This window comes from Colletotrichum acutatum (genome assembly GCF_030867785.1).
Source record: "Colletotrichum acutatum strain CBS 112980 chromosome Unknown BDZ83scaffold_76, whole genome shotgun sequence".
Lineage (NCBI taxonomy): Eukaryota > Fungi > Ascomycota > Sordariomycetes > Glomerellales > Glomerellaceae > Colletotrichum > Colletotrichum acutatum.
Genome location: NW_026849070.1, coordinates 176976 through 200983, shown reverse-complemented (window position 1 = coordinate 200983; position 24008 = coordinate 176976). Strand labels below are relative to the sequence as shown.

General features: G+C 53.4%; 6 protein-coding genes across 6 annotated transcripts; 2 read left to right on the top strand and 4 right to left on the bottom strand.

The window, feature by feature from the left end:
- Window positions 1-600: 600 nt before the first annotated feature.
- BDZ83DRAFT_415858 (uncharacterized protein) lies at window positions 601-1642 on the bottom strand. The gene has a single exon (XM_060502945.1). The coding sequence runs from the start codon at window positions 1517-1519 to the stop codon at window positions 671-673; it is 849 nt and encodes a 282-aa protein (XP_060362741.1). The 5' UTR covers window positions 1520-1642; the 3' UTR covers window positions 601-670.
- A 1157-nt stretch (window positions 1643-2799) lies between these two features.
- BDZ83DRAFT_628548 (uncharacterized protein) lies at window positions 2800-4907 on the top strand. Its single transcript, XM_060508712.1, has one exon. It carries the CDS (start codon window positions 2967-2969, stop codon window positions 4806-4808), a length of 1842 nt encoding a protein of 613 aa, XP_060362740.1. The 5' UTR covers window positions 2800-2966; the 3' UTR covers window positions 4809-4907.
- Window positions 4908-5009: 102 nt separating this feature from the next.
- BDZ83DRAFT_628545 (ADP-ribose pyrophosphatase) lies at window positions 5010-6409 on the top strand. The gene is made up of 5 exons (XM_060508711.1): window positions 5010-5164; window positions 5234-5268; window positions 5337-5647; window positions 5709-5724; window positions 5781-6409. The coding sequence occupies exons 1-5, from the start codon at window positions 5120-5122 to the stop codon at window positions 6001-6003; spliced, it is 630 nt and encodes a 209-aa protein (XP_060362739.1). The 5' UTR covers window positions 5010-5119; the 3' UTR covers window positions 6004-6409.
- A 66-nt stretch (window positions 6410-6475) lies between these two features.
- BDZ83DRAFT_628543 (amino acid permease) lies at window positions 6476-8825 on the bottom strand. The gene is made up of 2 exons (XM_060508710.1): window positions 7793-8825; window positions 6476-7729 (listed from the first exon to the last, which is right to left on the bottom strand). Exons 1-2 carry the CDS (start codon window positions 8330-8332, stop codon window positions 6638-6640), a joined length of 1632 nt encoding a protein of 543 aa, XP_060362738.1. The 5' UTR covers window positions 8333-8825; the 3' UTR covers window positions 6476-6637.
- A 3666-nt stretch (window positions 8826-12491) lies between these two features.
- Window positions 12492-16576, bottom strand: BDZ83DRAFT_721267 (hsp90-like protein; the record flags this gene model as incomplete). Its single annotated transcript, XM_060512373.1, has 7 exons — window positions 12492-12742; window positions 12796-12910; window positions 12965-13400; window positions 13450-14576; window positions 14631-15663; window positions 15699-16439; window positions 16533-16576. The coding sequence occupies 7 exons, from the start codon at window positions 16574-16576 to the stop codon at window positions 12492-12494; spliced, it is 3747 nt and encodes a 1248-aa protein (XP_060362737.1).
- A 3684-nt stretch (window positions 16577-20260) lies between these two features.
- Window positions 20261-22629, bottom strand: BDZ83DRAFT_653773 (family 20 glycosyl hydrolase; the record flags this gene model as incomplete). The annotated part of the gene is made up of 4 exons (XM_060510644.1): window positions 20261-21130; window positions 21192-21444; window positions 21500-21993; window positions 22108-22629. 4 exons carry the CDS (start codon window positions 22627-22629, stop codon window positions 20261-20263), a joined length of 2139 nt encoding a protein of 712 aa, XP_060362736.1.
- Window positions 22630-24008: the final 1379 nt, after the last annotated feature.

Below are 24008 nucleotides of genomic sequence, written 5' to 3'. Positions count from 1 at the left end.
ACCGGTTCCCTAAGGACGGATTTCTGAAGCAAATCGAATTGCCCAAGGCTGAGCTGTGACATTTAGAGCCATGCCATTTCTTACCTTCTCAAATTACGGTGGGCGCTCATCAACGTGTTGAGCTCACAAGTAATTATGATTAGGAGGCGTGTGACAAGTGTTTGCTGAAGTGAGTGTATGGATAAGGCGGGTGAGGATGGGGAGGGGAAGTGCCGAATAAGTTCAATTGAATGGTAATTTGAATGTGACGCAGCAAATATTTCCCCATTTCTTTGCTAGTTGCTCATCACATCTTTTTGCCTTGGCTACCTACGTATACCTCAATCCTAATGTAAAGCATGGAATTTTGAGCATAATACATGTACGAAGAGAATGATATTACAACGACGGTGTTGCCCGCAACACAAGAAAAAGGTGCTGGAACTACATAGACCAGCGAAACAGTCGACGAAGAGACTAAAATCTAATAATACAGACAGAACAGCCCGGCACAAAATGTTGAGCGCCCTCATTGACGATCCGCAGATGTAGCTTCATGGGCCTATGCCAGTGCAGTAACGTCCCCGATTCCATGGCAGATGTCGTACGTCTTGTGCCCCCGAAGCCTAAAGGACATAACCTCGATGTGGCTTCTGGCTGAGCCAGGTCTCTCCGCCGCGGGCATTATCTATTACAACTTAATCTCGAAGCCATCAGCCCCTAGGCTTGAGACATTCAGTCGCCCCTTCCTTGCCATTTTTCGCAACATCTTCAGCGTGCTGCCGTCGATCCTTCTTCCCAAGACGTAGGACAGACTAAGGCGTGACGCCCTATTTCCGATGTAACCACGCAAGGTCTCAGGCTCGATCCAAATGTCCTCAATGGAGAATTTTCGGAGGTCCGGCCAGGCTTTAGGCTGGATGATATTGCTTACATGCCATGTGGGTAGGAATCGTTCCGTCTGAGAAGCGTCGTCGTCACCCGGTAGCTCGACTCCTGAACCTGCGAGGAAGAGATCTTCAAGATTTGGAGCATCAGTGAGATAATCGAAAAACCTCCTGAGTGAATCCTCCACCTCTTCAAACCCCTCACCTCGCCAGCGCCCTTGTTCGTCCATGATGTTACTTTCCTCTGGAATAGTGATTGCCAGGGCCCGAACATTCTGCATCAGTTTGTTGAACGGCGGGATGCCATCTGTGAGCTGGAAACTGTGAAGGAAGCTTTCGTACGTAGGTTGCGGGATGAAGTTGACATGGAGGTACTCAGGTTGGATTACATGAACATCCAAAGACCTCAGAAGATCCAACACTAGACCTGCCATTTTTGCGGTGGCACATAGATCTTCTTCGTTCATATCCGACATCGATATAGTAGGATGGGCCATTAAGCGGGAAATAGATTCCTCGCTGGCAATGTCGTGTAGCGGGCGTTTGTTTGACGGAGAGGAGGCAAGTGATGCAGCAGTTGGTTGCGAAAATCCGTCGGTTATAACAATTTCGGAGAGGGTTTCGAACTTCCTCAGAGCCGCCACAATAGCCATGGCCCACTCGAAGTGATCGCGGTTTTGTTGTTCGAAGACACGCTCTTAATGCTCCGCAAAGCACTTCACGAGAAGCGGTTCATGATCAAGCATCGCCATAAACTTGACTCCACATGTGTCTGAAGGCGCGATACGCTGACAGCCGGCGCAAATTTGGGCCAATTTGCGCGCTGCGAATGGACATGCTCGACTCCAATCGTCTTGTGGTTCAGATCCGGGGACGCCTATTCCCCTATAGTCACTGGCATCACTCATGACTTGTGCCAGGTCCTTCCAACAAGCGGCAGCATATAACTATATGTCGCGTGCCAACGTGGGTGAGTAAAAGACAAAGTTGATATGGATACGTCTGATCTCTTTCCTGAGTAGGGGATGTTCGGCAAACTTGGAGAGCCGATCGACTGATTCCATCGTATCCTCTACCACGATAACAGGCGCAAGCAGAGGCGACACACTTTCGTTCAAGAAGCGACATCTCAGGCGCAAATTCTTGATAGCCTTGGTTGAGGATGAATGTCGACGTCCAAGTTTTTGGTGCCAATTTGGTCCTTCCTCAGGATTGCGAAGCTCGGGAATAATTTGGTCGAGGACTTCGGCCGGCAAATCAAGCAGTGAAGGTTTCGATGAAGAAGTTGACTATTTGGTAACGAGCTTGCAGAGGCGTTGGCGACAGCGTCGGAGATGGAGCCGGAGCCGGACGTCGCTTGTCCTCACTCTCCCGCGGCACTCGACAAGCATCGGCGTACGTCCCAATGCAGGGCTTGCGTTCTGAAGCTCCTTGATCCATCGCTGCAATACAGCCGATTATTTCGAGACTTCATCCGCAGATACTCCCCGGTAGGAGTCGTGGAGCTTGTAGGCGCGCATGTCTTCGCGGCTCTGTGATTTCTTGGAGTTCCCTGTGCCGTGCGCATGGACTTCCCTTTTGCGGGATGTTCCCTGATCGATCATTGTTACCAGGGTTGGTGGTCTCAACTGAGTTTGCTGTGTACAATCTAATCGTAGCTGGAGGAGGTTCTTTATTATGCTCGGGTTGGATTTGGAAGTTTGCAACTGGTTTTCGATTATGCTCAACGCAGACGTGAAAGCGACTCTCATCGCCCACTTATCTTGCATTCATCATCTTCGGTAGTCTGGGTTTTGAGGTCCGACTTCTGGAGGTCATTATATCGCTTGCTGGCGAGAACCTTGCTCACAAAATGGCACAGTAATAGTAAATGCACGTGACGTCACGCGTCAAAGACGTGACATGGTCCCGCCTTGCCCAGACTCAGATTGCCGTTCCTTATTCACAACTAAAAAGACATCCAACTTGTCGAGACTAGATCCCAAACACGGAAACCTTGACACCGGGTACTTAGTCTATCCCGCGTTACGCTCTTTCAAAGGCAAGGAGCAAATTTCCGCAGGCAACGTAGGCAACATAGGCAACGTAGAATGCCTGGGAATGGCGCCATTCACGTTTGATATACGAAATGTTTCCGCAGCCATCAATAGAACAGAGAGGGAAGAGACGAAAAATGACACAAGCCAAGAGCTCACTGCAATTTACCGGCGGTTGATAGAGGTCGATCCGACCTTCAAGAAAATCATCAACCACCACCCAGAACTAAGCCTGGAGGACTGGAAAGCACGAAAGAAGGCAAATACAAACGAGCTCGGCCCTTACTCGGATCTAATCGAACATGGGTTCGCCCTTCGAGCACACGTTCACGGCATTCTCAACCCGACGGACAGCAGGCTTCTTAACTTGCCCTTCGAGCTCCTGGATCATATCTGTTCTCACGTCGACACCGCCTCGGCACAGGAAAACGATTTCACCTGGGCGCAGCCACACAAGAGGCGAAAAGTAGACATCGAAACTCTCCAGTCCCTTCGCCTGACTTGCCGCCGTCTCTGCGAAGCAGCATCCCCTTACTTGGTTCCTACCATTACGGTACACATCACACGAAAATCCCTTGATCGTCTGAATGCAATTTCCCGGCATGCGACCATCGGACGAGGCGTGCGCTGCATCCGCATCCCGCTGGGCTTCTACGATGGACTCGCGGCATACGCACAAGAGAATTTCATTCTCCTGGCGAAGCACGAGCTCCAGAACTTGTTCCGGCGGGAACTCTGGCATGGGATGACGCGTAAGGACATGCTGTCTGACGGAGCAAAAGAGAAGCTTCAGGCGATATTCGATCTTTTGGATCGGCTCACGAACAATCAGCCTTGGGATGAGGAGCTTTCGAATGCATTTCACGAAGGACTCCTTGGGAAAGCATACGATAAATACGCGCGTCTTGAGGCCGAGCAAAAGCACCTTCACGACGACAGGTGGCACAGCTTTTCCGATACTGTATCATTCGCAATAAAGCGAATGCCGAACGCGACGAGACTGGAGATGAGCGATTCGTTTGAATCGCAGTGGACTCCGCCCGAAGGAGACGCCCTCGTCAATGACGACGAACTTTACCAGTTCCTCATAACTCCTCACCGATGGGAGCGCGTAGCGACAGCGGTTGCTCGACTTGAAGATGACCTCATGAGCGCTCGACGGCCGTTCGGATTCATTCCGGGAATTCTCGGAGCTACTGGCGTTTTCCTGACACGATTTGCTGTGCGAGTCACCCCGATGCACTTCTGGGATGCTTTTGAGACGGTGGAGGATGAGCCGACAATAGACGAGTACACTTCGGTGACTGAACGGCTCCGGTGCTTCGAATTCACTAGCAAATACATGCTCAGCGACGGCCCTTCCAGTAGACCCCAGGTCACCTGGCCGAAATTTCACGACGCGGCTGAATTTGAAGGCTGTGGGAAGCTTCTCACTGTTCTTACCATGACGGACAGTCTAGAGCGCATTTCGATCGACTTGGAGGAGTTCAGCCACGACGCAGACACAATCGAAATCGGACCGCAAAAACCGTGGCATTTCGGCTGGTTTGTCCGAACGCAACCATGGCCGAACCTTCGCTGGCTTACACTTTCGAACGTGCGTCTCAGCTCTCACCACTTGAGCGTTCTTCTTGGAGATAGAGAGTTAGACTTCAGCCTGAGCTCTGTTGAGATGGTTCAGGGTACGTGGGAGGAGACATTGGATATGTTGCGGCGCAAGACCGACCCGAAGCAGCGAGGAGAGCAGGGTCTTGCGCCGCTTAACGTCGTGGCTTTGACAGGTCTGTCTGGGGCTGAGTGCAGCGAGATGGGCGAAGATGAATACCGTGTCTTGAGTCTTGCGGCTCAGGGCTATGTGTGGCATCTTCAAGAGAACAATCCTTTCCGATGGCGCCCGGAGGACTGATGTTCCATTATGATTAGAGCCAATAGGTCTGGGAAAGACGGTGCTGTGACCAAAGCTTTAAATGAAACCAAACAGAGATATAATTGAAGAACTCCAGCCTCTCGAACTCCAACAATTCGCGCCCGTAGGTCAAAGTCCATTAAACGCGTCTCGTTGCTGTGACTGAAGATGCAACCCCGCACTTTTTGCCCCTCCACCCCACCAACTTTTACCCCTCCATAGTCCTTCAGCAGCGTGAATAGGAAAAGAGACAACATCGGAACCTTCAGCCAATCTGGATTTTCATACGTCAAATTAATTACGTGCTCAATATGGAGAACAAAACGAAGCCTCATGTGGTTTCATCCGAGCCACTGGTAAGTTGCAAGAAGTTGAATTGGCATGTTGATCCAACAAGCATGGCTAATGCGTGATGGAACACGCAGGAGATTGGAGATGCCAAATGGATGACGTTGGTCAAGTCGGTTCCCCCTCCGATGAGGATCTCATACGAAACTATACTGTAGTTGGACCTGACCGGACGTTTAGAATTAAGTACAGAGACATGGATGGTAAAGACCGCGTCTGGGAAGGAGTAGAGAGGAAGACACGCGCGGCAGGCAGCTCAGTCGACGCAGTCCATATTGTTGCCGTGTTAAAGAAAGAAACTGGCCCAGAGCTTCTGCTCCAGCGACAGTTCCGCCCGGCTGTGGGCAAAATCTGCATCGAATTTCCCGCTGGACTGCTTGACAAAGGCGAAACCGTGGAACAGTGCGCGATCCGCGAACTCGCAGAAGAGACAGGCTACGTCGGGATCATCAAGCCGGATTCGTATGGGAACCGCCCAAAGCTTTTCGGCGGTAAGTGGCCAGTTTGCAAATTGATCTACGTTGAAGACATCTAGCACTAACATTTCCCAAGCCCCTGGTTTCTCCAAGTGTGTCACGCTCAATCCCTGCCTTCAGCTGGCCTTCATACATTGACTTTATCTAGTTCCTGCTCTGTCATGGTCCATGTTGATATAAACATGCAAGCAGAGGAAAATCGCAACCCCAAGCCGCGCTTGGAAGAAGGAGAATTCATCGAGTGTTTCTCACTGCCCTTGACCATCCTTTACGTCGAATGTAGGAGGCTAGAGGCCGAAGGCTATGCTATCGACGGAAAGCTCGGGGCTTTAATAGAAGGCTTTCAAATGTCCCAGATGTGGCGGGCGTAACACCGAATGATTGGACTAAGCAGCTTTCAGAGCTCTTTATCACATCACAAAGATGGCCAGCGTTCTGAAGTCGTGTTGACAGGAATGGTCCCTCTGATATAATCACGCATATCTAGGTCACGGGGTGTGAACTTTTCTGTTATATCAGCCAGCTTACTTGTATACGGGCCTTGATAGACAGATTTCTCTTAGGAAAGGCCCGAGCCAGTCTCTCTCGACGATACGAAGGCTGCGCGACGAATGATTTAGTGATGATGGTGGATCATGAGGACGGGATTTGCGATGTGCCGAACCATGCGGATCGAAAATTTGTCAAAAGTCTCTTGACGCGAAGAGCCCTGTCCAGTTTAATTACATGCTCGAAGGGGTTCACATTGGTCACATCAGAAGCATAATTGCGTAGACTCATAAGTCATAGTTCAACCAAGTGCCACGCTCACATCTTCAGAGACGACTTAATGGAGGCGACATAGGATGAAGAATTTTCAATGGATGAATGATTGTCAGGATGTGTGAGAGCCACCCCAAATTGGTATCATAACAAAAGGCAAATCAACTTCTACGTACACGCAACTGATCCCACAAACCAATCAGCGTCTACTCAAATCTGAAAACAAAGAAAGCCAAAAAAAGATCATTTCTTTTCCGTACTCGCCGTTGTCTCCGAGTCAACGTTTCCCGGGATCTTTCCCTCCAGCGTGCCCTCTGGCCCAGGCTGGAACTCCTCCTTGGCGACCGGGGGTCCGTGGAAGTTCTTTCTCGCGTAGGCAAAGTACCACGTGATGGCAATGAAGGCGAAGCCGGCAAAGACAACAGAGGCGTAGTTCATGGTCGAGGCGTCGACGGGCAAGCTGACGGGCATGCAGAAGATGATGACGGCGAAGCAGATCCAGACGATGCAGATGCAGTTGATGGCGGTGCCGAACTTGCCGAGCGGGTAGGGCGAGTTGGCGACGGCGCGGCGGCGCTGGATCAGGTTCACGAGGACGGGCACGCCGTAGCTGGTGGACAGGCAAATGGTAGCGACGCCAGTGAAGGAGTTGAAAGCTGCGCTGGAGCCGAAGTAGATGCAGCCGAGGATCATGTCGACACCCGTAGACAGACCGAGGGCCCAGAGGGGCATGTCGAGCTTGTGGTTGACGCGGCTCCAGAGCTTGTAGCCGGGGATGGCGCCGTCGCGGGCGAAGGCGTAAGTGCAGCGGGAGGCGGCGGTCAGGGCACCGATGCCGGCGAACATGAGGATGCCGAGGATGAGGAAGAGGAGGCCGAAGCCGCCAGCGGCGGAGCCGGTGACGGTCTTGAAGAGGAGGCCGATGGGCTGGGAGTTTGCGACCTCGAGGAGCATGGTGACGTCGGGGAGGACGAAGAGGATGGGGATGAGGTAGATGACACCGGTGACGCCGGCGGCGGCGACGGAGAGGACGATGGCGCGGGGGACTTCGCGTTCGGGGTTCTGGACTTCTTCGCACATGGAGGCGACCATACCGTAGCCGGTGAGGGTGTAGGCGGCTAGTAGAGGTGTCAATTGGGCTGTATTCGTGAGTGTAGGGTGATTGGCGAGCATACCTTGGAGCAGACCGACGAAGAATGACCAGCCGGGAGCCCATCCACTTGCAGAGGCGTCGTAGTGGGTGAAGACAAACTCGGCAGATCTCTTGCTGGGGGCCATGACCAGGATAGTGATCATGATGATGAGAACGGAAGCACCAGTCCAGTAGATGCAGACCTGTGAAAATGTTCGTCAGTGCTCTCATTCCAATCCTGATTTCTCAAAGCATGCCAAACCCACCTTATTGATCAGATCCAGGTACCGCGATCCAAATGCATTTACTCCGGCGCAAACCAACATGACAGCCCAGAAGCAAAGCACAGTCTGCCACGTATTCGCGACAAAGTCCTCGTTGAAAACACTAATCGCGCTGAGAATCAACTGCGCACCGCTGAAGTTGATACTTAGTGTAACAGTCCAGTTGCCGACGAGGGTAAGCCATCCGTCGACGAAGCTGACGAGCGGCGCCCAGCCGGCGGGCGCGAGCATGGCGGACCAGTAGTAGACGCCGCCGGCGGTCGGGTAGACGGCGCAGATCTCGGCGAGGGAGGCGGCGATGCAGAGGGAGATGATGGAGACGAGGACCCAGCCCCAGAGGACGGTGACGGCCTGGCCGTTGGTCAGGGTGATGTACATTGTGGTGCTGAGGCCGAAGGGGACGGCCATGATGGCGAAGGAGAGGCCGAGGATGGACATCATGGACAGGTTGCGCGGGAGCTCGGCCTTGTAGCCCAGCCTAGCGAGGGCCTGGTCGGCGGAGACGCGGGGAGGCGCTTCCATGTTTGCGGTTTGTAGTCGGTGGTGATTGCGAGGTTCTGAGTGTTGTCGTTGAGGATATCGTGTGGTGTCAGTCCACGGATAGCTGCCGATCCAATCGAACCGGTAAGACGTCGATTTGAGTATGTAGATGACTCAATTCTTTGTTGGTTGGTCGTTGTAGAACCCCGGATTCGGACAGCCTCGCTCGGTAACGTTTCTCGCCGGGGAGGACGGGGTAGACGGACGAGTTTGCGGGGGAGGGATATGGAGATGCGGCAATTGAGGAGCAGGAGTATTAAATGGACGTAATGAAAATGTTGAAAGTGTTGGCACAGACACACACGCACTCCACGAAGAAAGGGTAAGGGGACCGCGTCTTTTTGGCAGTGAAGAGAAAAAGACCGCGTGCGTTACATGGGAACCGAGGTGTGTGGTAAGAAAAAGGGGACTAAGCCATTCTTTAGTAGCCCAGACTTTCTCTCCCAATTGTCTCCATCAGCTTCTTCGTACGGGACTAGAACTAAACCACGTTCAACACACGCAAGAAGAGTGGTCTCGGTCCAGGGTACAGACTAGAACTAGTCTATCCGGCAGTCAAGCTTGAAGCAAGCCAGGCCCGGCCCAGTACCATCTACGGGGACGGGGCGAGTCACACACACATTCAAATGACACAGAAGCGCGGCTACGTCCAATGCGACAAGAAACGGACGGGAGGGCCTGGCTGCGGCCGGGGGGTGGGCACTGGTAGGATAGAAGGGGGGAGGGGGGACCCCGGCCTTGGGCATGGAGCTCTCTCGTTCAAGACGATGCGCTAATCTTTTGCTCCTCTTCTATTTGACAATTGCCAGGCTGCCAGTAGGAAAGCCGAGTGAGAGAGTCTGAAAGAGAGGACGAACGAGTTGTCCGCCTCGGGTGCCTCCTCTTTTCTCCCCCACGCCCCGCAAGGACCTGACGGAAGTGAGGAGAGAAAGTGGAAACTGGCCGAGATGCACAGCTCACGATCAGTGGATCTCTCAGCTTTCCCAAGCCTCTTGGGCTGAAGCCGAGTTGTCTGGGCTATTTGGTGTATTGAAATTCGCGAATACGTCTTGTCAATGGCTAAGGAACGCTTAGAGTCTTCGACAACTCATGAACGACTGGCTTGACCAATCTGTCAATGGCATGAAATAATGCTTCACTCAAAGTGATCGCCTTTATCTACGTATCCACCATCTAAAGTGGGAAATCCGATTGTGGCGCCTCGACAGACGGGGGCGGTTTTGGGTGCAGCCAGCCGGTAACGAGTCTCGAGGAGGGAGAACCTGGACCAGAGGACCACCCACCTCCGGGACCGCGATTATCTTTTGGCAGACTGGCAGCTTGGGGCGGCCTTTGATGATTGATTACGATGACAGGCCAGTTCAGCGTCCCTGGGGCGTGGTAATTGTGTGCGTGTCAAGCCACCACCACCACCACAACCACAACTACAACCATCAGACGGGCACCACCACTTCAGGGCGCCGCTTGGTTCGTTGGTTCGTGCGTATCGGGACGTTAACCCAGACAGCACCAGGACACACCCGTTTCTGGTAGTCTCGCCTTGCCTGATGGCTAGGATGCTGAATCATGTTTAACCGCGGTGTGTAGACTCTGTGTATCAGTGACTTCGTCATCTCTATCTACGGCCTGGCAGTACCAGTGAGCCCTTCGTTGACTTCATTATGAAGATGAAGATAACCGAATGCTGTTTGCTCACGAAGGACCATCGTGACCAGATCTCGGGTAACTCGGAGAAGCATAAAGGGGGTTAAACACTCCTCCTATCGGGACCGCGGTGTTGGCGTCCTCCAGAAGTGTCGAAACCCCATCTTCCCACGTTCCAAGCAGTCCATCTTTCCCCAGGAATTGATCGGTTACAGGGAAACTACAGCCTACAGCGCGGTAAACCACAAGGCAAGGAGAATGGTCACCTCGCCAAAAAGGCTTGTTTCTCCAACTCGTGTAGCCCGTGATGTCATTACCCACCCTATCATGCATCTTTCCCCCCTCCTTCTTGGGTAGCCCATTTGAAAGCGTTGGCTGCAATGGAACACTCGCTGCAACAGAACAAAAGGGTCGATCGCTTTGGGGAAACGGGCTTGGCGGCGTTGAATGGATGCTCGGGCTGAGGGAGCGCGCTGGAGATAGACGTGCTCACGTGGTATAGCGGTGCTTACTTGTATGCATTTCGCGTCCGCAGAAGGACACCAGCAGTGAGGAGATGGGGAGAGGGTGTCGTGCCACTCACTATCTCGTCCTATCACGACCCTTACCGCGTTGGCTTTCGTTTCGTCGTCTCTTCAATACCCCCAAAATCTTATCTGCTGGCTGTCGAACCATGCCTTTGAATCGACACCTCCCCCGGCAATAGAACGATGCCCTTTCTGGACAACGCAGGTCGGCCTACCCGGGCACATGGTTTAGATTGCCATGGCTCCGGTGTTCCAATGTCGTCCTACCTACCGAAACGCAAGCTGCTGTCCTTCTGACCCAAAAGAAGCTCACCTTGATTTCCTCACGATGTCTACACCGGCAATGCTCCTCGACGTGGAAATCCAACCCCGCAAGATTGGGCTCGGCCACAGCCCACAAGCCCCCCTTCCCTCTCTCCGCTGACACATACAATCGTAGTGGAGAACTGGATCCCGAATCCACTCGTCTCTCTGATAAGAGACGGCTCTTCTCGGAAGCGGAAATATGGGATTCGGAAGGGAGTGTTGGTCGTGAATGAACGCAGCAACGAACAGCAAACATCGCGAAAAACCTGGTGATGGACGTCGCAAGAGAGCAAAGAAACAAGATCGTCAGAGGTGGGCTGACTAGTCAGCCTCCGTACACCCACAACGAACCACTGCCTGCAATTACTACAGAATGCAGACTCGCACAAGAACCCGCGGATACTTATCTCTGCACCTCGGAGTGACCGTTCGTTATGCGCCCCTGACCACACCCACCAAAGATAACAGAAGAAGACCCAACGTGGACGCGTAGGGGTCAACCCGTGTCCCGGGCGAGTGAAGCCTTATCAGTGGACTCTCGCTCTTCCCCTTTGCCATTGATGAGGTGCGAACTGCGACGAATATGGCAGACTGGAGCATTGGAAAAGGCTTCTTGAAATTGTCGGCCCGATTCTTGTGTCGCATTCGAGTTTGTTGATTCTTGAACGCCGATTGAAACTGTTCCTTCTCTCTGAAGCGACGTACTCATACCACGCCCTTTCTCAAGTTTTGTTCCCTTCAACAATCGCTTGATGCCTTCATTCCTCTCCTGATCACTCCGTATAGTAATGAAGCGTTCCAAATCGTTGAAACACCCTATCCGAACATATCACAATGAAATGAATCGCATCCAAATTGATAAAACCCAAAGACCCAAAACATGCCGGGCAAAAGCCGAGGTCCCGCACGTCCACATCACCAACGCTCAGAGCCCCCTGTTCCTATTCTTATCTCTCCTTTCCGCCCAAGTAATTATTCTCATAATTAAACAGGCAGCTGTCAGAAAAAAGCCATCGGCACCTCCCGATGACTGACAGGTCCTAGCCAATGCCACAGAGACGCCAGGCCTGTAGGAATATTCGAAGAATCCATTCTAGATCTTGTCACATCAATCCTTCGCTTCTCAGATCAAGAAACTTGGCGCTATTTGATCGTCATTTTGATCGTCATTTTATCCAGAACGATGCTTTACTGTGGGTTGTCGAATATGTCCAGAGTCGAGAGTACGCCACTGCGCACGAATGCGATCCTGCGATGTCGTCCACCCGGAGCCGCCCGACACACTGGAAATGCTCACGGCTCATAAGATCGGACAACATTTAGAATGTTCATACCGACTGCATTTAGCCGTCTGTTCATTTCGACTACCTGCGCACCGAGCATTCCTGTACTATCTCGGTACCATCCGTCAACTATAATACCCCCCAACGGCGCCATAACCCTCGTCAAACTTGTTCGTACCAATGGCCGTGAAAAAGGTGTCCCCCTTTTTGGAGCGCTTCTAGGTCCTATGCAGGACCAATCCATCAGATCGTGTACCTTCCAAACGCCTTGCGTAACTTTGACCAAACAACGAGAGAAAGAAAAACCCATGCAACAGCGATACTACTGCCCCAATGCGCAAGTCACGCCCGTCTACAACGCCCGAGGTCCTCTTTCCACATTTAAGATAGGACCTCTTTTTCCGCCGCCTCGTCCACGAGTTTCCTCTGTTTCAATATTTTGACCAATTCGGTCATGGTCACTGGTCGTGTCAAGAATAAATCCATTCCGCTCGCAAAACCCTCCTGTCGAGCGCCGGTCGATCCCAAACTCGTGATGGCAATAACCGTCACGGGTGGGAGGTTGTGCGCCCGTTCAAATTTCCTGATGCGCCGTGTAGCTTCGAGCCCGTCCATTACAGGCATCGTTATATCTGTGTATTGTTAGTCACGGCTGTTGTCTGTCGTCCGTTAAGTCGACTCATACCTATGAGAATACAGCAAAACCTCTGCGGGTGAGACGTATATGTCTGCAGGGCCTCAAGGCCGTTGGAAGCAGTGGCATGTCGTTTTTGCAGCCTCCTCATGTATGCCGATAGAATCTGATACCATTAGCCTCTGAACGTGCTAGCATCGTCCCCAGGAGGTAGACAAACCTTGAGATTTATCGGATTATCGTCCACCAAAAGAAATTCTAGCGGTGACTTAACGGTTCCAGGAGACGGGCTGACGCTCGAGTTCATGTTACCTCTAGCTGAAGCTGTCGAGGTAGCCGGCGCCGCTGCTGACGCGGCCGGGCGGAAGGGGAGCGTTAAAGTAAAGTTAGAGTCGTTAGTGTTGGCAATCCAGCTATCTCCAGGTGACTGAGATACGATCTCGGTAGCCGGTGAGGCCACTCGTACCACTTTGACCGACTCGGATTGCGCTCGCGGTCTCGTCAATAGAGCGTCCGACTTCAGAGCGCGTGGCGATGGAGCAGGCCCTGGGAAGGCATCCGACACGGGACTAACGGATATCGTCTTCGCAGGCTGTCTTTGCTTCCAGCGATCAAGTGCGCAAGCAAGAGCCTTTGCAACCTTTCTGGGGCCAGTACTGAATCACAGTTAGCGTTGAGATCTTCAAAGAGAAGAAGAGGACTCACGGCTGCGCTATGAACTCCATAACAGCTTCGTGGCGAAGGGAGCGTCTGTAGGAAGTAGCCAATTTCTGGGCAGATTCGGCATTGCCACAGACTACGACCAGCGGGGTATCAACACCTCCAGTTTCTGACAGACCGAGACGTCTAAACGCCTCTTCACTGCAAACCATCAAATCCGTCTTGGACGCAGTTCGGCTGTCCTCGTTGAGCTTAAGATCCATCCACTTGAATGGCAAGCTTTCCACAGGAAGATCCAGTCCACCGGCGCGAAGCTCGTCCGAATCTCCAAGTCCTCTGCTGAACCCGCACACCGAGAGTCGCGTTCCGGCCAGGGCATTCAGGTCGGCAGAAAACTTGCGTCCCCTGCTGCTCGCTTTGCGAGACAGCACCAGTGGCATCGATACCGTGATGCTCGTTCCATGGCCGACCTGACTCTCCACACTGATTGTGCCACCGAGGCCTGCCACAATCTGTCTGACAAGGCTGAGCCCCAAACCAGTACCCGGTGCGAGTGCGTCTTCCTGGGAGAACGGTGTAAAGAGCTTGTTGTGCAAGAACTCTTCGGTGATACCTTTGCCCGAATCAGTGACGGTGAGCACAACCATCGATGCCGACCGAGATGTCTTGTGTACGACCTCCTCTTGCCTGAGGTGGACTTTGATGAATCCCTTGGATGTGTACTTGAGGGCATTTCCAAACAGATTCATGACTATCCGACGAATGGCGCCCGGATTCGTGTGGACTACCCACGCGCAATTCGGATCGATGTCGACCAGAATCTTGACGTCCTTCATAGTGGCAGCAGGCGCGTCAGAGGGTTTCCGCCTGTGACCCAGCCCATCGGATGTCGCAATGGCATCCAGCTTCTCTTGCGCCGGTGTTGGAGGGCCTGAAGATGAGCCGTGGCGTGCCAGAGAGTTGGCAACCATGTGGTGGAAGCTGTAGCCGATGAATACACTTTCAATGACCTCTTCTACAAGCAAGTCAAGGTGGACGTCGGAAACCAAGCTCATCATACCAGATTCGATCGATGCCGATGCTTCTTGTCGCAGCCCACGCCCTGGGCCGTTATTCTTCCGCTGAGACTTGGAAGCTCGCAGGTACGTGTTGACCTTGCTATAGTCGAGTAACTATACCGAGTCAGCACGTCAACTTAGGCTTAAAAAGCGCCATGATAAACTTACATGGTCAATTGTGTCGAGAAGAGTTTTGCCCGAAATCTCAATGGTGTGAATCACGTCGACCTGGAAAGCATCCAACTGTGTATCGTGAAGAAGTTCTGCAGCAGCGACCACGCCATGGAGCGGCGACCGAAGCTCGTGGCTGAGAGAACCCAAAATGTCTGTCTTTGCCTTCTCTGCCAGAACTGCATCCAATCTAATGACCTCAGACATGGTGACCATCCCGAATGCTCGTAAGAAAGGCAGGTCTGCCGCCGGCGTCAATATCCGAGTTGCGCTCTTGCTCCACACAAAACCTCCGGCAAAGCATCGTTCTTTTGAAGGATCCCACAGCGGTACTACAGCTACACTCCTCGCGCCTGGGAAGATGTCGATGATGGTCTTGGCCTCGTTCCGCCTCGTGAAGTACGAATGTGCTGCTTTTTGTTCAGGACGTGCGGCCGGGAGATCGTGTTCTTCAGTGGGGGTGATGTCGGCATCATCGCTTTCGTAGTCGGCGGACAACCACTGACCCGTCTCATCGAAGCTGAAAACCTTGCCGTTGGGGTATCGACGAAGCAATTTCCTGAGGAACTTTTCGCGCAACGTTAGACGGCCGAGCTGTGGTGCACTGGCGCCATTGGCAATGTCGTCCATCGTCGACGACCTTCCAAAGCTCTTGCACCATTTGTCGTTGGCGTCTTCGGACTTCTCAGAAAGACTGTCCTCGCTGCTGGAAAATGTGTGGTCTGCTACTTCACTGGCCCTCCGTGGACCGGTCACAAGGCCACCAAAGGAGCCGATGCTCGCATCCAGGAATAAGGCGCCGTCTACTTCGAGGGATTTCCTGATCACATTGGCGGCCCTCGAAAAGATCTTGATGGTTTCTGTCAAATGCGGGTCAGGGGGCGCCGTGCTCGAGGTAGTGGTGGCGACTGTCGCAGTCGTGGCAGTCGTCTCAACGGAGTCGCTCGATTCGACCTTGGTTGATGAATCATTCGAGTCTACTCTGATCGGATTGATGCCCGGGCGGACGGGTTCAGGGGACTCGGAAGATCTTGGTGACGGCGGATCCGCATCGGGCAGTGATACCGCCAGCCTGGGGGCTCAAATCCGTTCAAAGACGCTCGAGGCGTGGTTCTCGCAGTCGGCACTGGGTCGTCTCTACCTTCGATGAAGTTTCCCAATCCTTGCACCATGCGCTCGCTTCGGCGGTAGCTCTCATTTACTCTTCTAGCGTCGAGGTATTCCATTACTGTGTGGGAAATTTCGCGCATGAATTGCAATTCCTCGGTATCGAGACCATTCCTCGGTTTATCAGAAAAGATGCAGTATACCCCAATGTTGATTCCTTTGGGAGACCGGATGGGAACACCCGCGTAAAAGCGGTTGTATGGCGCTGCATCAATGTAAGGACGATTACAAAATCGCCGGTCAGCAGCAAGATCCGGGACTACAGACACAGGAAGTTCGTTCTCGTCAGTGACGTGGGCTGTCGGATAGAGGCTGCTGGGGGCCGCGTAAGTCGCTCCGACCAAAACATGCTCGCAGATTCCAAAGTCGCGAGGAATGGCTGTTCCGCAAAGCCAAAGATGGTTTTGCCTCGTGTACTTGGTATTCGGGGCCAGGGGCATTGACCGAGTAGCCTCGGCGACGATGTATTGATGCTGACGATCGAATAGCGAAATCAAGGCGCGCGATGCGTTTAGTCGCAAGGCACCTAGCTGCGCAAAGGAAGTGAGGCCAGTATCCGGAGACGATGAGATGGATGAGAAGGGGATCGGTCGGTCGGGACTGTTGAACACAGCATTGGGAATGTGGAAAGAATCATATCTAGAAAGTCGAGTTTGTCAGTTGTTGAATAGCCAGAGGCGTCGTGCTCCGAGGCTTGAGCCAAAGCTCGGAAAGAGAGAGAGGTGTACGCACTTGAATGTCTCCCATTCACGGGCACCTTCTGATATCTTGTTCATACTTCATGCAGGTTGTCGGAGAGTGGGATGATGAAGTTGGCCCTGCCCATGATACAAGGAGTTTTGATGCAGTTTACAGCAACGACAAACGATAGGAAATGTTGTTTGTCGTTGTCAGCAACGTAGCCGTAGTCCGTCGTCGTCAACAATTGCAGGTCAAGGTAAGGCGAGATAGGCAAGGTCAGATCAAGTTCGGATCCAAGTCCCCCAAATCAAGGAGAAGAAGCATGCTTGCTTTGAAAGGTGAGGCGGCGGGCATGACTGAAATGCCGCCCCTCCCCGCTGAGGTGGAGCAGGGATCCCGGAAGCCGGGATGAGCATTGTTCGAGAGGGTTGGGGGGGGGGGCCACGGCGCAGTAGCGAGAAGACTTGATGGTGACGGCAGTGCAGGCAGGGCCCCAGGGCGAGGCCAAGGCAGCGCATATCCTTGCCCTGGATGGGAAACCGGTTCTTTGGGCGGTTTGGAGATTGGCCATTGCAACCCACGGGAACCGGGGTTCCAGGCTTCTGCATCCTCCTCGAGGCGTTCTCTCAGAGGCCCCCCTCCCACTGGCTCCCACTGGGCAATTGGAGACCTAGAGCCTGGAGGGCGTGGGTGCCCACGGCATGTCTGTGTGAGTGTTGGTGGGCAGTTTTGGCAGTGGAATGTGGAATGGAGGGGCGTCCCTCGTTTGGCTCCGTTTTGCGTCGATGGGGGACCCTCGGAGATTCTGAGATGCGCTAGACTTTAGCGGCCGGCGAAGAAAGTGTGTAGTTTGTCTCTCTGCAGCAGAGGGGCAATAATTTGGCGACATTTGAGCCGGATTCCGCAGCCTCAGCTAAAGGTGCTAAGGTAGCTAAAGGGCAAGTTCAGATGCATGCCCAACCGGTGTGCGTGTCGCAATCCAGACTGCTGTTCGGTTGCATGTTTTAGGGGTCTAGACGACCTTAGCGCAATGCCACGCCGCACGTGGATGGGAAATCGATGGCGGTGGTGTGTTTCCGCGCGTGTTCTGGATAGTATTTGTGTGTGTGTCCCATCCGTCCGTTACCCTAAGGTCTAAGACCATCCGTACAGGACTCTACTGGTGGTGGTGGTTAGGTCGAGAAAAGTGTTTTGCACGTTGACGCCTGAAGAGAGATCGGAGGCTAACGAGGCGAGATGGTGGGACGGCGCAGATGGTTTTGGGATGGTGGCGGCGGCCAGACCGACCCTTGATCCTTTGTCCTTTCTTGAAAGACAATGGAAAATCTAGTCGGGAGAGTCAGAGTTGAGCAGAGGGATCTGAGGGCGCCTGTAACGATGATGGGCAAAGTGTAATCATTTGGTCTGCTGAGCAAGATTGTAGTATTCGTAGACTACTGGCTGGCTGGTTGGATTCGGGATTTCCAGTGTCGTGTGCCATGCAACACTGACGACGGGCCGACCGATGGACTGATGTCTGAGTCTTGACTGTCATTGATCAACGGAGAATGGATGGACGTTGCCTTGGCTGTTGCTGCCAGGACACTCCCCTCGGTCATCGCTCAACACTGTTTCTCTTTCTTCTCTTGATCGACTACTTCCCTCTTGTCATCCGTATTGCTGTCACTCTCGTAGTCTTGTGGACCTTGGACGTCGCCCACTGGCTTCCATGTGAGCAGCAAACCGAGGCGGGGGGAAGGCCAACCACAGCGAGGAAAGTCGATGACGGGACTGGCTCCGGGATCCTTGAGAACTTGGGCTGATCCTGGTCCCCACACGTATAGACCACTTTCAGAGTCGAGACTCAAGCCAATTCCACCTCTTGCCCCTGTCCAAGGTCCACGAGGGGAGGAAATGGAATGGGCAGCTCGATCATCGACAAAAAATCGGAGAGGGCAGACCGATGAACCATAGCCGTGGGAGATTTCGGGAGGGCCACCAGGTGAGCGGTGAAGGGCCAACAATGGGTGTTTTGCTGCACAGCATGCGACGAGATCTGCATAGCAAAAATGATGGTGGACTCTCTGGAAGAATGGGCAGAAAGAAGAAGACACTGTGAAGATACGGCAAAATTGTGCGAAAGATCGCGGACGACCTACAGGTACGTACAGTGCGAAGTGCGGATCCGCCCTCATGCCCGTGACTCGGTACGTACTCGGGGACCGGGGAAAGTAAGAGGCGGAAGAAGCGGGGCATCAAGATGGTTTGCAAGGGACTCGAACCCAAACAAGGGAAGGAGCGGGGCTCCGAGTCAATGGCCCTGCTCCTTCTCAACTTGCTGCTCTCCGATTCCAAGTTTCCAACCAGCAGCTGCCCCGCTGGGCCCCGCAAATATGCTGTAATCCCGTACCGTGCACGTGAATGGCGCACACACAGTCAGGCAAGCACCTTGAAAGGACACGCGGTACGTACTCCCAGCACTCCAGTGTCTCCGGACCTCCTATGCATCTTCCAAGTTCCAATTGCAGCTCTGACACGCCCTTCATTTTATCACCGACAAATCATGGCCTCACATGTTTGACGACCATTTCCCATGGCCCATCAGTCCTGGATCTCAGAGTCGAGACCAACGGTCCAACACGTAATCAACCTTGGCTTCGTCTCCTGTATCCCACAGCAACAACAAACCTCCCATCAACACGAGACCACCTGATCTAGAGTCAACCTGAACCAGTTGCTCCAGACGACCACCTCCGCCCTCATCCGTTCCCCTTCCGTCGCCTCAATCATGCACATTCCACAATTCCGCAGACAATGAGACGATGAAATCCCATCGTACATCAGCCGAAACCATCGTCATCCCGTGTCCTCGTCACCAAACCATTGACCGCTTCAGGCCGTCCCGCAAATAGCAATGTCAGCATCGCCAGCAAGCCAAGTGTGCCAGGCACGAGGGGGAGTGGGCATTGTCCGGTCCTTGGAGATTTGAACAAGCCCTCGATATTGAGAAAGAATCGATCGAAGCCGTACGCCCTGCTTCTACAGCTCTGTCAAACGGTTGGGCAGCTTTCCACCGACCAGCAACTGGAAACCCCGTCCTGGACCCTGATTCAGCCCCTGGCCCGTCGGTCATCCCTGCGGCGAGCATCCCGTTGCCGTTGCCGGGGCTTTCAACGCCCAAAACCTCTCAATCCTACCCTCTGGCCCCTGGCAGTCACGCACGACGCAAGACCCCGAAGGACCCCGATCGGTCACCCGGGTCGGCCATGCCACTACATCGAGCCTCGAATGTGACATCGACCAAAGTGAATCGCTGACGCTCTGGTGTTTTGGCTAGGGGTCAAACAACGACAGAGATCTGCATGCCAAAACAACCAAAAACCGTTGCAAAATAAGAACCTTCTGGCACAATCTGTCAAATGCCTGCAGGATGGCTGCCTTGACGCCGTTTACACGCCATCCGGACCGACATGATGGACGCTAAAACTAGCTAAATATGTTTTGGCACATGGTACGGATGATGGTGCCAAGTTTCATATCCACATTGGCTAGCACGCCCTGAGCCCTACGACCAGGCCAGTTGCTACAGAGTGCAGAGTCCCCAGCTTTGTTCGAATACCGATTGTGGACAGAAAGTGTGGGCAATATTCACGTCACGACGTACGACTCAGTCAACCCCGTTCCGCATGACATCGAATTTCCATCTCCAAGGACCACAGCATCCAAAGCAGGTTAACAGTCCGAAGTTGGTGAGGCTTAGAGAAAACGTCAACATGAGCCTCTCCGATAATAAGGCTATTCTAGGCATGGTCAACCAGCTTCATCCCGCTGATGACACCCTCAAATCCACTGCCTCCGACTGTTGCCAACGGCGCCTCCACTGCAATCGGCTGCCAGACAAACCGGGCCCCGTTCCAGCCCATGATTGTCAAAAACTCCTTGGGCTCGCCGTCCCCAACGTCTAGGAACGTCTGTCTCCCCCTGCCAATGAGGCTCGCGTTTGTCCACGACCCCACGGGGAACGTGTAATTGAGCGCGTACGTGCTCTCCCCTGAAAAGAGCATGACAGCGTCCACAGTCCCATTGCCAAACCACAATCCGCTGTCTCCACCGCTGAAGATGGCTCCCTTGGCGTCGGACGTGGGCTTGATCGAGAAAGAAAGAGTGTAATTCCTCCCCTTTTGCGTAAGCGGAGTCGTGATGCTACACGAAGACGCCAGAATGGCACCCTCGTCGCCCATCGCGCACGTCGAGGTTGCATGGTAGTTGTTGCCCGACAAATCCTCAACAGCCGTGCCGTTGCTACCTCGTCCCTGCTTGAAGTCGTATTCAACGATCGTCGATCCGGTGGATGCGATTCTTCGATCAAGGTTCTGCCCCGGCGCGAGAGGCTGCAACGCTGAGAAAAGGCCTTGGTAATCAGCCTCAGCAACTTCGCCTCCCCACTGCTTGTCCGCGAGAGCAGGCAGGCCATCCCTCCATTGGTAGTATCCCTCCGTCACCGTCGTTGCATTCGGGCCAAAATCGTTCCATTGCGGCGCAATATGGCCTAGCAACGATGCACTGTCCCTTGCGGCATTGTTTGATGCATTCGTGCGATCAAAAATATTTGGCGAAAATGGCGATCCATCGGGCGAGCCATTAAAGATGAATTCCAAGCTGAGTTCATGCTTTTCGCCAGGTCAGTCCGGTCATCACATCGACACATTTCAACTTAGCTTGATGACTTACACCATACCACTCGCTCCACTTTCCCACCGTGTAAATGTAGTCGCCCGAGTTGAGTACCTCGTAACCGTTGTTGACAAAGTCGTAGAGCGGGTTCGCCTCAAAGTTGGCCCAGTGCTGGATCGAAACGGACTTGTTGACGGTTCCGCCGACTGACGGCGCAAAGGTGCCCCAGATCCTGACCTTCTTACCGGATGTGCTTGTGATGTAGTCGTTCATCTCGTCCACAAATCGCGTGTACTCGGCAACCAGGGCGCTGAATTATGAGCTCATGCTTCGATACCGGCAATTTCAGGGGCGACTTGACTTACTCTTCACTCAGCGTCGGGTCGACATACTCATCAGCACCGATCGAGACCGTCTTGGTATGGAACCATGGCAGGAAAATCTCCCAGATCTTCTTCACCATCGGTATCGTCTCCGGGTTCGAAATGTTCAGCAAGCTCAAGTCGCTGGACAACCCCAGCTCGGGCTTCCACTGCGAAATCACGAGAGCGTGCCCGGGAGCCTCGATCTCCGGCAGGATCGTCACACCGCGCGCTGCGCACTTTGCCTGGACGTCGTCAAAAACATTGCGAGTGTAGCTCTCATTTGCGCGCCTGTTGAGACCCTCGAGGGCTGGGTCGTCGGAGTTCAGCCGGAAGGCAGCGTAGAGGGAAAGCATACGCTCGCGTGAGTAGATGGCGACGTTATTGTAGAGATTGTCTGAGAGGTGCAGCTGGAAAGTGTTTTGTTTGAAGAAGGACATGTAAGCGCACATTTCGATGAGGAATTCGGCTGGGTAGTAGTGTCTGGCGATATCAAGCTAACATATTGCATAGGTAGTTAGCTTGCGGTTCTCTTCGCTTAGGTACCCGGCCGGGGATCGTTCACGTCTCTCGCGATGCGAGCTCCGGCTCGGGCGGAAGGATTCTCTTACCATCATGCCCCGGGTTCCCCATCCAGGGCTGTCTGTCCCGTACCCCAACTTCAACTCTCCATCTCCAAGGACGAGCTGCTGCAGGACCGTCCGAGTACCCCACCACACGCCGAGCGGGCTCGCACCTGTGATGAGCACACCGTCGATCGTGACATTGAGAGAGTATCCCTCGGACGTCTCGCGCCCAGCAGCGTCTTTGTATAGGCTTGCATCGTCCGCCAGCGTCAAGAAAATGGATCCTTGCTGCGGAGCATCGCCTAGCTCGATCGGGATATCGAGTTTCAGCGACGATGCGAGGTCCTCTGCAAAGGTTGTAGCAAAGGCATGTAGAGTTGGCGGGATGAGGGTTTGGCCTTTTCCGTCGACGGCATCTGCGTAGGCTGATGAGACGATGATCTTGGAGAGAGAAGAAGCGGGAATGGTGCCGCCTGTTGAGGTGTATGGTGTTGTTGGGAGGCCTGGGAGAAAGTCTGCTCCCGCTGTTACCGCAAGGAAGACGAGGGCGGTGGTGAGGAACCGCATCGTGAGGGTCGATCAATGGCTTTCGATCACGATGTCTGGGTTTAGGTTGCGATTGCCCTCGCCAATTGCAGGATTGGACACTCTATAAGTACGGCAGGCCAAGGTTTTGGATTCAATGACCATTACGATCTTATCATTCGAGCATCGTGGGTATGACGCGACAGGACGTGACCTCGGCGCGCGGGGGCTCGGAGCCGGATGGGTTGTTTGGTGAGGGGAACCCAGCTTGCGCGTCCCCCCGGGTGCGAACCATGGTGACATAACTTTGTGATGAGAGCTGCGCGATTGTAGAAGGTAGTAACCGGATCTGCATTGTTGGGTTCTTACCCCTCAGGTGATGGAAACATTGCAAACACATTTGAGATACGAGAGGCATAGTGATAGAACCAACATCGCAACGCGAGTGGAACTCGGTTCCTGGGCCACACGCTCGGAAGGCACCAGGCTAGCCAGATACTGCCTGCGATTCCGTCAACGAGATGGCACGCCTCTCGCAGTGTGCCCAAATTCACAATAGCAGCGTAGCTTGATTTCTTGGTGTGATGGCAACGTTGCAATCAAGTATCTCCCTTTCTTGCAGTTCATCCCCCCTGATTACATGTTCCAATCTCCCATCTCTGCGCTTAATGAGTGGGGTCCGGGACAGGCAGACTGCTACTGCGGAGTCGTTGTTCCGGTGCTCCGTTGGACGGCGGCGGGGAAGTCGGACAGGGGCCGGGCCGGGGTTTACGACTAAGGACGACGTTGCGTGGTGCTCAAGGTAAATGGTGAACTGAATCTAGTCTTCTGTACCGTTACGAGTGACTGATAGAAGGGTCGTAAAGAGGGATTGACAATAATGTTATTCGACTTGAGAGTAAGGGCTCATTTCAATCGTGTTTATCACGTCTTGTTCCAAGCTAGGGGTTATGCTTGACTGATGTGATCCATTGATTGTGAATGGAGCTGAGCAAGTTACAGATCTCGTCGCTTTCTGTGTTCATCAGTGACGTCTACGTATCGTATAGTCACGCTGAAGGCATCAAGGTACACGATGAAAATTAATTATCTATCGAAAATGGGAGGAAGAAGTCGAGGCCTGCACCCCTTGTCGATTTAACGGGTCATCCGTATACGAGGTCACATGTTGAGCGGCGAGGCCTTGTATAGTCGATCATACAAAAACAAAAACAGTTCAACCCCCCTCCCCCCATCCCCGGGCCCCGGGTGCCGAAATGGGGTCTACATCTCTTGGTGCTCAAGCTGGGAACCGAACTCAAACTCGTAGCCTGTCGTCGAGTAGGTTTTGGGCGTAATTTGATTGTTGGCCATAGACCACTCCCTCACTCAGCCAGTTTGACCTAACCCGTCGACCTAGACGGGCGGCTCCTGGCTGATGA